Source organism: Helicoverpa zea, chromosome 28 (assembly GCF_022581195.2).
Source record: "Helicoverpa zea isolate HzStark_Cry1AcR chromosome 28, ilHelZeax1.1, whole genome shotgun sequence".
Classification (NCBI taxonomy): domain Eukaryota; kingdom Metazoa; phylum Arthropoda; class Insecta; order Lepidoptera; family Noctuidae; genus Helicoverpa; species Helicoverpa zea.
The window spans coordinates 2,243,886-2,257,299 of NC_061479.1; the positions used below are offsets into that span (position 1 = coordinate 2,243,886).

Sequence of the window (13,414 nt, forward strand, 5' to 3'; positions counted from 1 at the left end):
GTACGATACCCTCAAAAAATATGAGCGGAAACTCCGCTAGTGTAGTAATAACTATACGGAACCCTTCGCTTCCATGCGCGAGTCCAATTTGCCTATATAGACTCAGCAGTTTCAGTTTATAATACTTTTTTGTTGTATTTTCTGCTCCTTTTTTGCGTGATCCTCTTGGGGAAAAACCGAACGTAAAATCCGCTAGTTTGAAAGCGTTGAACCTACCTAGTTATAATTGTTGGACAGAAACCTTCGCTATCGTGCCTTACTCAGTAGTTGCAGAGATTATCCCACAAATATTTACACTTTCTATTTCTATGTTTACAGGTAATCAATCCGTGATCAGATGTGTGTCAGCAGTGTTGTAACAATGGATGTTATGGATCACTACATTAATCACAATTACTCTTAATCAGGTGAGATTTGTAATTAAACTGCAATTTATTTTTACCAGTTCCCATCTGCTGTTTTACTAACATAAAATGTACGTAGGGAAAGAAGATTGGGGTAGTACATAAGAAGAAGTTCATATCCGGAGTATACAAATAGGGGAGAATATAAGGCAGTATATATGAGAGTAGGTAGTACATAATTATTTACTTCTTTACGTAGTCATCATCTCCCGAGCCTTTTTCCCAACTATGTTGGGGTCGGCTTTCAGTCTAACCGGATGCAGGTGAGTACCAGTGTTTTACAGGAAGCGACTGCCTATCTGACCCCCTCAACCCAGTTACCCGGGCAATCCCTCCTACAAAATGTCGGTCAGAAAACCCCTGTAAAAGCGTCCTCCGGGGCTGCGGGTTGTTCAAAAGAGATACCGCGGCCCTGGTACATAAAAGGCCTATGACGAAACACGACGGTTTTTAGTCAGTAAGAGTCTGACACTCCCTATCACCGCTGCTAACCCACAGCAGGAGGGGTCATTTGATGATTTTTGACGTTAAAAAAAAAACCGTCATACAAACATCGGAAAAATAATTTCAAACAACATGAACTCACATACACTTGTCTCTCTCTTTCGCAGCGACTCACCGCGCTGAGCGAGCGAGATAGCGTGATGCATCCAACTAGTAGGTGACGCTGTCAGCTACACCCGCGGAACATGTCATGGGACTCTATAGAGTCGCGCGACTTCCTAGGGTAAGTGGTGTCCCAAATTGGGTAAAGTTGGGGTCCAAAATTAGGTTCACATTGAGGTCAAAAATTTTTACAAGTAGGGTCCAAATAAAACAGCGATGGGGTCCAAATGGAGCAAATGAACAACTCAGAATTAAAAAAGTAAAAAATTAAAACTTCATACCTAAAAAAATCATTCTAATCGAAGGTCGGGAAGTGGGTCAAATTAAAATACCAAGATTTTCTTACATACATAGTTAAAAGTGAAGCTAATATAAGCCTATTAATTAGCAAAGTTCGAAACCAAAATTGGCTAACGTTGTTCAAAACTAGAGATCCTAATTAAGTTAGTATCCATCTTGGGGCTCCGAAATTGGAAGACGTTGAGGTACAAAATTGGGTAAAGTTGGAGCCAAATATGTAAGGTAGTTGGGGTCCAAAATTGGGTAACGTTCATGTCCAAAACTGCGAAAACTTGAGGTCCTTGATTTGACAAATTTTTGGTCCAAAATATCCAAATCGTCACTGTTCTGTTACAGCGGGGTGCCGGCCCACCAGCTGTCGGCGACACGTCTGCTGAGCTCACCTGACCCATCCAGACACCACCTCGAAGAGCCACAAGGTAACGTACAACTTAGAGAGCCTATTAGTTTAGTGAAAAACTTTTGAACGTGTCAGGCGGAAAAGTCCGCGATACCAGCACTTTCCCACTAGCAGATCTTTTTGATCTTTCTTCCTTTACGCGAAACATTGAGAGTTGAAAAAAAAAATCATACTTGTGAAAAAAGATTAAAAAAAAAACATTTTTTTTATTATTATCTGCACTATTTGCAGGCGATAAAAAACAGCTTCACAGCTTCACCAAGAAGCTTCCTATATATATTTTCACTGGGAAGAAGAAATGGTGAATTAAACTCCCCAGCAACAGTGTTGATTTCTGGTGTTATCTTTTGCTAGCCGCCCCCGTCCGATACACTGAGAAAAACCAAGAATAGCAATTTGCTATTGCGAAAGCTATTTTATACGTACATATGCTAATTTGCTCTTTCACTTAATTTTCGCAGAAGCCTACCCATTCGCCGAAGAATACCGCGCGAACGCTGGCTCCGGGCGGAATGGCACGCTGGTGTGGGGCGCCCGCTTCGGGCCCGCTCACCGCCCGCCCGCCGCTGGCCTGCTCGACTGCTTCCGAGCCTGCAGGTCGAGGCTGGACCAGTATCTCGCACGGAGGAAGGTGAGGCAAGATCTGAGGAGTTTCTGATGTGGTTTATGTGGTTGCTAGATGGCAGATGTTTTTTAAGAGAACTAGATCACTAACACACAATTATTTACTTATAAACTAGCTTCTGCCCGCGACTTCGTACGCGGATCCTGTCCCTTACGCCAGCGACTACGGGGTCAGCAAAATCAAAGATCTGAATCGTCTGATGTTGAATTTTAAGGGCCCGTTGACGGGAAAACAACGGGATACGCAAAATCATTCGAAACGTTCCATATATTTAACTTTTGTACGTCAACGGCAAAAGCACAGCAGACTATACAAAACGCTGAGAACTAAAGCGCAATAGGCGTGACCAGTGATTCTAATTAGTCCGCATTTAAGTGATCTTTCTGAACGGACCCTAAGATAACCAAGTAGTGGTGACCTAGTATTTAGAAAACCAATCTCTCAAGTATGAGTGTGTGACTTCGATTCCAGATCTCATTTTATCTCATCAGTATTTTTAAGGCACCAACTGTGTAGAGAAAATAAACGAATTTATTATTATTAATGCAACTTTTCTTAGTTCGTATGTACTTTCTAAGTATATTTTGGACACCAATGACCGGTTTTTGGAGGAGCGATCATTCCCAGTGTGTCCCAACTGTCAATGAACATCCTTGGCAGTCGTTATGGGTAGTCAGAAGCCAGTAAGTGTGACCAGTTTTACCAAGAGGTTTTGGGTTGAGCGGGTAACCGGGTTGTGGAGGTCAGATAGGCAGTCGTTTCTTGTAAAACACTGGTACTCAGTTGCATCGGTAATAACAATGAGATTTAACGCAACAAAGTCGGAGAATGGGGGCTCGTGAAGTCACGTCTATGTAAAATTTGTACTAAGAAGTAACTTAACACGAAATTCAAGCGTGTTGCATCTTCGTTGTTATTTGTTTGTGAAAGAAAAGAAAAAATACTTGTCCATTATTTTAGGGCTACCTAAAAGACGGACTAATTCACCATGCTTATTTTGTATCAGTGAACGTTTCCGACTCGCGAGACAATGCGTAGCATATTCTTTACTTGAGAAGTTCTCTAGAGATATGGATGTAGATGCGTAAATATGCCAATGACGGAAGGGCGCTTTGCGATCCGATGAGATTTCCTCGGAGCAAGTTGCAGACTGATGTTCTCGAACAGCATCGAGTCCTTCCAAACGCTCTTCGGGATATTTTTAGGATCTTATGATTTTCTCCCTAGGAAAATGTTCCTTTGTTGTTATGAAAATGTTCCAATGGGAAAAGATTCGACCTCTTTCTAGCCATGGTAATAGTTTTATTGTGAAGAAGATATCTGATCAATTAAAATCTAGCTGACTGCCCCCTCGCCCCCCGCGTTACTGAGTAGGCCATCGTGTCACGAAGATAAATGGAAAAGAATACAACACTCAAATAGCATTAAAACTTGAACTGTATTCATTCTATAAAGTTTTGGGTCAATAGAGTTAAATTGATGATGATATAGTGGAGGGGACTTCCAGCTTATTATATGATTGTACAGTGAAATTAGAGATAGTTTTCATTTCCACATCAGATGTTTCTCATAAGGCAATCTGATCTTCGATTCTCATAAGGCAACAGGAAATGTCCATCAGATCGAACAACTTTTGCTAAAACGTCATTACTATACATTTCAAGTGTAGTAGGGCACTTGGAGTTCAACTTCAGGTGTTTTAGATCTTCGATTTTTAAAAGTCTACAGAGAGTGCTCATCAGATTGAACAACTATTGCTAAAACGGTATTGCTATGTATGCTATCGTGTAGCTGGGCTCTTGAAGTTCCACATCAGGTGTTCCAGATCTTCGATTTTTATAAGTCAATAGAGAGTGCTTATTAGATTGAACAACTTTTGCTAAAACGTCATACCTTTATATGCTATAGTCTAACTGGGCTTCTGGAGTTCCACATCAGGTGTTTTAGATCTTCAATTCTTATAAGTCAACAGAGAGTGCTTATCAGATTGAACAACTTTTGCTAAAACGTCATACCCGTATATGCTACAGAGTAGCTGGGCTCTTGGGGTTCCACATCAGGTGTTCCAAATCTTCAAATTGATTCTCCCAGCCGAAAATGCTCATCACGTGGAAAAATTTTTGCCATGGCACCATTTTCGTATCTCTTATAGTTTTGTTGGTTTGTTGCAGTTCTGCATCAGGTCTTCAAGTTTCGAAGATAAATTATAGCCTATATGTTGCCCAGACTTTATACCGATACAACAAAGAAAAAATCATTGAAATCCGTCCAGAGTTCCGAAGATTAGCGTGTACAAACAAACAGACATACAGACAAACAGACGGATTTTTTTTTGGATTTGTGCTCTGTTACTGTTTCTGAACCCCACTCAATTATAATTTTTTTATTATATTCAATGTACAGACAAAGTATTTTTACAGATTTATTATATGTATATAGATGACTGCCTCGTTGGTGCAGTTGTCACGATTCAGACGGTCAGCACGATTGCTGAGCTTGAGGCCTTAATTTCCACCTTCAGTTCGGGCCTAAATGTGGGTTTAATAAACTTTCATAAAGCAGACGGGCCAGGAAGTTGATAATTGATACACACATGTATCGGAGAGCAGGTAAATGTTGGACTTGCTTGTGATTTCTCTGCGGTGGTGTGGGATTGTCGTCCCATCGCGCTATAAGAGTGAAGGAATAGTGAGTGCACCTGTGTCCAAGCAAATGCTCGTTCACTATAATATGTCCTGCGCAGCTGGCTGATCTCCTTATATGAGAAAAACCACTGAGCCTTAAATCGTACTGCACACGCCTTATTACGACTTATATAATGAAAAGTCGTGAACATTTTAGACATACCCTATAAAACTTGATTTTTTCCCCAGATCGAGCGCGGAGTCCGTCTCTACGGTCAGAATGAACAACGGCTAGCAGTCAAGGTCTGGCTGTCTGCTCTCCGAGGAGTCAGACATCGGAGTGACAAGTTCGCGCTCCTAGGCCACTTGTACCAGGCTTATATGGACTTCGGGAAGTATCGGTAAGTAGGCAACGAGATTTTAAGGACTGAATATTCCAAGACGACAGAAAGTTTGGCCAGAACGTTTTACGCTCTGCCCAAAATTATATAAAAAAATACACCCATCTATGCATTCATTATATAAACATTATCCTCGTTTACTTGACTCCGGGCTCCGGACTGTGTGACGCCGAGGCTATACCGGATGCCCCCATACTTCGGAGTGAACGCAAACCCGTCGTCCTCGAATGCTTCTCACCAATATTCGTTGTTTAAAATTCCAAGTCAGAGGTCGTCAGGCTTATTTCTGAATACTATGACACTAGGCCAGTGGCGGGGCAAGGCCTAAATTTGATGTGGGCAAGACAGATTTCGCGAGGCCCTGTTCTATGGCGACCTGAAGACGGATTCTTTAAAATAATAAAAACAAACAAAACAATTAACACTGCCAAGTTTTTATTCATAAAAATACAAATTAGATTAAAGTCGCTGGCAGAAGCTAGTACTGAATAACACTATTATACGTTTCTATTTAGTGCCGGTTTTAACTCTACCAGCGCCCTGGGCGAGATTTCTACGGCGCCCTCCAATTGCAATTCAAACCCGTAGGAAAAACAGAGACATAATATGCAGTTACCGATTTTTTTTTATAGTTAACAAGTCAAAGCAAAAATTACGTAAAACGTAGCCCAATCGTACATAAGGTATTGCTGGTTGGTGATGGCAGAAATACGGGAACATAGCTTCTGATTACGCGAGCGAAGCGAGCACGAAATTTTTTATAATATTTTAGAACTCAAAACAAAAATTACTTAAAATGTATCCCAAATGTATGTATAACTCTTTGTTGACGCCTATGTATTAAAATTTTGGGACTTAAAGTAGTACCGACTTAAAGAAAGTTCATATGGAAACTATAAGTTACTTTCTTATTAGTAAAAGGACTTAAAAACGACGCTACCTTTTTGCTGGGGTAGACTAAAAAATGTTGACACTGACAATGAAAACAACTGTACAGTGAAGTAAGTAAATTTTTGAGTTTTGGATCACTAAAAGTCCTAAACATATATGATAAAAGGCAACTGTGAAGTGAAGAAGCCGCGAGCGAAGGGAGCGCGAATTTTTGTGAGTATTGGGACATTAAAAGTAGCTGTATGTGATAAAAAAATTAAGTGCAAAGTAACCGCGAGCGAAGCGAGCGCGAAAATTTTTGAGTTTTGGAACATAAAAGTTCGTTGTGCGAGAATTTCTCAAATTTAACGCGGAATTAAACAGAAATTAAAAGAAAGAAAATTGATTTATATCTTATTTTTTTTTATTCTCGGTTTAAAAATTTTTGAGGCGCGAGGCCGTAGGCGGTGGCCCACGTCGCCCACGCCTAACGCCGCCTCTGCACTAGGCAATCGTTAGGCAATTGACAACTAACAGTGAACAGGAAAAATATTGTCTTTCTTTTTTATTTGTGGTCCGAAGATCATCTTCTTCCAACGGTCATCTCACGGTTGGCAATCTTTTTTGGAGTTAATACTTTTTACCTATTGAAAACAGTTCGATTTAAAAAAAAATCTTTCAGTTTTAGATAACCTATTCGAGGAAGGCAATGCAATAAGCTACTTTTTATGCGATTGCGCGAAGAAGTTCCCGCGAATTATAATATGTTTTCCTATTCACATTGCTCAACAAAAAATACTTCCGTCCCGCCACAAAATGTAATGTTGTCATTACTATAAATCGTTATTCTACTACGGATCGTCAACAGCCGTAGTTTGGCAAGTTTTCAAAAGAAAATCCCCGTTTATTATGTATATTAGTTTTTTTTTTCTGTTATTTGGAAGAACGCCAAAATAGTTTGGTAACGTAAAAAGTTTGATTTGATAGCTTTATTGCTGATAGCTGTCTGTGCTGTTAATTGTAAACATAACTGTTTTGAGTTGCCATGTAAGTAAATTATATTTTTTTCAAATATATCTTACGCAAACTGTCAGTTTGAGCAAAAAATAGTCGCTCCTTGCGGCACACCGGTACTCAGCTGAATCCAGTTAGACTGGAAGCAGACCCCAACATAGTTGGGAAAAGGCTCGGGCGATGATGATGTCTTGGGCAAACTAAATATGTATGTATCCTACACGGTATCTATCTTACTAATATTATAAAAGCGAAAGTTTGTATTTGTAGCTATATGGATGATTGTTCCTTTTTCACACAAAAGCCACTGGATGGGTTTGATAAAACTGGGCTGTAATATAGCTTACACATATCAAAATTACATAAACGGGACATACGCTTGGAAGAAGTAGAAGATTTTTATCTGAGACCGGGCTAGAGCTGGTATGGTTATATTGTATATGGTCTTATTGGTTCATTTCAATTTTTTTTTTAATCTTCGAATGGTTTGAAACCTTGAAGCGGGTGAAACCATGGGAAACAGCTAGTAGTTAATATATAAATACTTTGTTCTCAGAGAATCCCTGGAATTCGCGAACAGACAGCTGGGTATATCTGAAGAGCTGGACTCGGCGCCGATGAGGGCTGAAGCTTACTTGAACCTCGCTAGAGCACATCAGACCTTGGGAGGACTCGACAGGCAAGTAAATCTGACCATTGATTATATGGGTAACATAAGAAGTTTAAGGTGTAATATATAGAAACCTGGACTTGGAATAAGAAGAATCCTTAAGTATCTATACCAATTTTGTAGAGCTGAAGTGTCTTTTGAACTCAATTCTCTCAGGAATTACTGTCAAGTTTGAACATTATTTTGGGATAAGATAGATCACTTATCGAAAAATGCTTTTTATTCCACGGGAAGGACTGCTGGCGTAAGCTAGTAGGAGTTTATAACCTTTTTTGCTATTTGGATCACGCTGCACCCACAGTTAGACTTTAGCTGACTAAAACCCACCATGTTCCTTCTGGAGCTCTTTGTGTATCAGGGCCGTGGTAACTCTTTCGAACAATCCCGCTGGCCCGTGACAGAAAGGGTTTTACAATACAACTGGCGACAAACGTTCTGACTTAAAAACTGACATATGAGAACCAACATCGACGGCTCCTAAGTATACTGAGTCAACTAACAAATTTTGCGAATTGCACTTTTTTGTGTATTAACACAAATAACAATAACAATATTGTAAATACACAAAAAAGTGAAATTCGCAAAATTTGTTAGTTGACTCAGTATACTTAGGAGACGTCGACATAATATATAAATTGCTAGAAAACTTTCAGAAACCCCCTAAAAACTGACAATTTCTCTTCCAGAGCCCTTTCCTATGCTCGTCAAGCACTCTACAACGATTGCGGCGGCGGATCCACGGCGGGTTGCGTACACCTAACTGTGGCAGCCGTCAGTTTAGAACTGGGAGCGTTTTCTAAAGCTATGGACGCTTTCCAAAAGGCTCTGGCTGTGGCTCAAGCGCAGAATGATAATACCCTGTTGTTGCAGGTAAGTTTGTGTGGTTCTCGTTATGGTAAAGTTCTTGTTATGGTAAGATTGTGGCAAAATATTGATTTTTTTTCATAATATAATACATGTATATGCGTTAAACAAATATGTACACACTTTATATACAAACTTATACTTCTTATTTTTTAAATTAAAATTCTATATACAAAAATAAAAATAGAAACGTATATAAAAGAACATGAATTAAGCGTCTTTAGCAAAATTGATGAAGAGTTTTTAGCTTTAGTGTAAAAACTTGTAAATAACTCTGTACATATTTTTGTAGAAAATAAATCGTTTATGCTTATAAATGACCTTCACACAACATCATCAACATAATTCCGCAGGTATACGTAGGTCTCTCAGAACTGTGGCGTCGTCTCCGCGACGCAGAACGCGCAGTAGCATGTGCGGCCCGCGCCTGCGACCTGGGCCGCGGGCCCCGCGCCGCCGACCTCAACACCCGGCACCACCGCACCGCGCTATTGCAAATGGCCGCCGCTTTGAGAGCTCGTGGCGAGCTGGGCGATGCTCATGATTATTGTAATGTAAGTTTGCATGTCTTATAACATAGATCCCAGGTGTCACTGAACATCCTTAGCAGTCGTTATAGGGGTAGTCAGAAGCCAGTAAGTCCGACAGACGGAATTGAATTGAGTTGTTAAACAGTTGTTTTAGGAAAAACGGATTTTATGTTGTAGGTGAACTTGGGGCTATATGTACCAGGACTGCAGTAACTAATGGTAGTTAAATACATATTGCAGGAGGCTTGCCGGAATGGCTGGTATTTTTTTTAGTTTTTATTTTACAGCTATGGATCCGCATTTTCAGCATCCAAAGATTTATATATTTTTGCACATATTTTAACAGCTTAAAGATCCAACATACAAAAGTATGATTTTACAATATAAACTAGTGACCGAGTCGTGTGCTTCGCAAGGTATAAAGTCCACCATTTTGTTACAAAAAAGGTTCATAAACCGTCTAAACAAAAGTTAAACATTTGACCCATTCTTGAGTTAGAAAATTTCAACGAAAAGTGACATTATTTTTATATAACTCTATATCGGGTGTGTCGTTCATAATCACATTAAATGAAATGCGTTAATATACTGGTTAATATATGTCGATTAACACAAAGATAAAAGAAAAATACGTAAAAATAAAAAAATGTTTTTTTCAAACAAAGTAAATGGAATAAAAATGTGCAAAAATTAGAACACCATATAAAAGTCAGTCATTACAAACAACTGAAATTCTCCTTTGAAAACTGACAGCTGTCAACTGATCAAAACATACGATACTCCTAACTTTATCTCTGCTTTACTTTGATGTTGTAAATTATAAAAACGAAAAATGACTCCTGTGGTTAAACCACTGAATGGATTAGGTTATTTTTTTTACAATTCGCTATAGAATATCATAAAGTATATGCGATATGATTTAATGTGATTGTGAACGACACACCCGATATATCACTACATAGTATAAAACAAAGTCGCTTTTTCTGTCCCTATTTCCCTTTGTACGCTTAAATCTTCAAAACTACGCAACCGATTTTCATGCGTTTTTTTTAATAAAAAGAGTGATTAAAGAGAAAGGTTAATATAATGAATAGTGGGGAAATACTGTTATCCCGTGCGAAGCCGGAGCGGGTCGCTAACTCGCTAGTAGATTATAAAATGATCAATCTACCGGTCTCTGCTATTGCAGGAGGCATTACGCCTAGCTGCGGTGGCGGGAGACCAGGGGTGTTACGCGCGAGCTGTCCGCATCGCAGGTGACGTGTACCGTAGGAAATGTGACATCGGGAAGGCTTTGAGGTATGTACTTTATTTTGATATCTGGATATGCTGGTGTCTTATGTATCTTTATTAATATCTATGTTGAAGTACCTTCTAAAATAATGTCATTCGTTTTGAATGGATTACAAATGAATTAATTTAGTGAGGCTTAACACCAGTGTCAAAAAAAACAATTTTTATACTAGCTCGCGGAGGCCAAATAGAATCTAATCTAAAATTACGTTCCATTTCCTTAAAATTTAACAAAATTACTATTGGCGCCCAGTGTGGGACCACTGGTGCCAGTTGGGCGCCAACTTTTCTAATGCCCGTATTGTCCTTATCCAAAGTACTATGTACCACGCTTTTGCAGAAAAGTGCGGGATATTGTTCCCTATTTCAACCACTAATTTCTCTCACAGACATTACGAAGTAGCAATGGGAGCGGGTCAAGCTTTAGGCGACCGCCTCGCTCAAATGGAAGCCATGGACGGGGCCGCCCGATGCCTCGAAGCATTGAGACTGCAAGGCCGGATCTGCAACTGTAGGCCGTTGGAGTTCAATACCAGGCTGCTCGAAGTTGCCACTTCTGTTGGGGCTAAGGTAAGGATTTTGTGTTTTTTTAGAATGTTTGATGGAACAATATATTTAAACAGAACTTGATGTGATTTTCGGTACAAGAGGTGGTTGGAACTTTGTTTTTTATTTGCTTTTGTTACATTCAAATTGTTTGTTTCGCATTAATTGTTTTAAGGTTACAATTGAGTGTCCCTAACTTTTGCTTTAATTCTCAGTTCTTAAACTTTTTTCTTTGGTCATTTTTGTTACAGTATTTTGTGTAATTTTTGTTTTTATATTTTTTAGTGTATCTGCGTTTTCAGCTTCCAAGGTCTTATATATATTATTGCACAATACATATGCATTTTCACTAGCCCAAGGATCCAGTACATAAAGTCATCAATGTATATTTTCCGTCACAGATGTTAGTGCGTCGCGTACGTCTTCGCCTAGCGGAGATCTACACGGGTCTGGGCGACGTAGAGGCGGCGGCACGACAGAAGCGAGCGGCGGCCGCGTGGGCTGCCCCCGCCTGCGCCCGCTGCCGCTCCCCGCTCGCCGAGCGCGCCGAGCCGCTCGCGTCTCTGCCCTGCGCGCATATCGTGCATCACGCGTATGTATCTATATACAACTAGCTGCCCCCGCCTGCGCCCGCTGCTTGTCTGACCTTCACAATCAGGTATAAAGTGGTCAGATGACAACCGGGACACACCAATTTATCGAGCTTTCCAAAGCACCGTATATGTATCTTTGACTGAATATATCTGTATAATCGTATATCTGTATTTATTGTTTGAATGTATCTTTATTAAATATGTAACGAAAATCCTGTCCGACCCAAAAGGATAATTTTATTAAGAGTGTTTAAAAATCTATAGTCTTTTATGTGATTGTAAGGCAATTATTGTCTCGGCACGTCAATGATACTATAAATTTTACCACTCTATATACTACTACACAGTTGCACCATTAACACCTCGCTATTACTTCACAGTTGCATGCCGGAGTCGTGGTCGCGTCGCTCGGGGCGCGGCGCCGCCCCCGAGTGCGCCGAGTGCGCCTCCCCCCGCGCCCCCCGCGCCCCGCCGCCCGCGCCGCCCGCGCCGCCGCCGCCCAAAGCTAATGCTGGACAGGTAACACACACACACTACACAGCTGCATGCCGGAGACCTGGACTATTAAGTCTGAAATCAGCAACCCGCATCTCTCGCGCGTGGTGATTAATGCTCAATCCTTCTCTGTGTGAGAGGAGGCCGCAGCCCAGCAGTGGGACGATAAAAAGGCTGTAATAGTAACAGTAATGCTAATTGAGCTTAGACGATTAAAGAAACCGTACATGGTTCCAATTGAGACCCAAGTTCATCGAAAACATGAATGTCATTGCTCTTAAAACTACCAAGAGCAATGGAAGCCGACCCCAACATAGTTGGGAAAAAAGCTCGGAAGATGAAAATGACGCTCTTAAAACTACCGCTAGCTATGATTTTGTACTTAAAATTTTAATTCTGAAAAACAAACGTTTAAATCAAGCAAAAAGGAATCATGAATTAAAATTTTGCAGTCGGTCCAATTAATACTAATCGGCCGACTAAAGTTTGCAGTGTCAAGAAACTCTTATAATTCATGGGTCAAACACCTCAGAAAGAAATACACATTGAGAAAAACATTATCACAAAGGAGAATACTAAGCATGATAACAATATTATAAAAAAAATCGACACACTTTAAAAAAAAACTACAAAATAAATATGTCACACTAGACTTTAAAATATAATTCCATGGTTTTCCAGGACTTCCCATTCGGAACGCCGCCAACGCTTCGCGAATCAGACTTGAACTCCATAATATCAGACCACAGTAGTCAGCAGGCTACATCCAGCGTCTAACTTTATTTAATTCTACCATTTATTTCTACCAAAATGTTTAAAAAATATCTATTGACAACACTGATGTTCTTTTTTTTGACACTTTAAGCGGTTTAGACTAGCGTTTTCAAATGGAATGAGCATTGACGCGCTTAGAAGCTCGTATACGCGCAAGTCTCTATATTAATTGGTGCAAAATATGCGTCTTTTGAAAAACAAAACTTCCGTTACAAAGTTTGAGCGCGGAAAAAAAACGTTAGTCTGAAATCGTAAAATGTAGATTGCTTTATAATTGAAACTTTGACTGCTTTTTAACCGTCTTCCCAAAAAAGAGGAGGTTTTATTATGGTTTCAATAGAACATTGAAATAATTCGGTATTCTTCTGAAGTGCAATAGGGATGGGGCTATGTTGCACAGATGTT

General features: G+C 40.0%; 1 protein-coding gene across 1 annotated transcript; it reads left to right on the forward strand.

The window, feature by feature from the left end:
* Nucleotides 1-1,093: 1,093 nt before the first annotated feature.
* LOC124643807 (43 kDa receptor-associated protein of the synapse homolog) lies at nt 1,094-13,414 on the forward strand. Its single transcript, XM_047182907.1, has 12 exons — nt 1,094-1,131; nt 1,647-1,729; nt 2,172-2,341; nt 5,209-5,360; nt 7,801-7,923; nt 8,601-8,784; nt 9,132-9,332; nt 10,498-10,607; nt 10,991-11,171; nt 11,549-11,739; nt 12,121-12,250; nt 12,917-13,414. Exons 1-12 carry the CDS (start codon nt 1,094-1,096, stop codon nt 13,010-13,012), a joined length of 1,659 nt encoding a protein of 552 aa, XP_047038863.1. The 3' UTR covers nt 13,013-13,414.

What these genes read in the sequence shown, in the direction of transcription:
- LOC124643807 (XM_047182907.1), top strand. Translation starts at nt 1,094, where the DNA reads ATGTCATGGGACTCTATAGAGTCGCGCGACTTCCTAGG. An exon ending in ATGGACTTCGGGAAGTATCG is followed by an intron (nt 5,361 to 7,800) that starts GTAAGTAGGCAA and finishes CTTTGTTCTCAG; the next exon opens with AGAATCCCTGGAATTCGCGA. An exon ending in CCACTTCTGTTGGGGCTAAG is followed by an intron (nt 11,172 to 11,548) that starts GTAAGGATTTTG and finishes TTTCCGTCACAG; the next exon opens with ATGTTAGTGCGTCGCGTACG.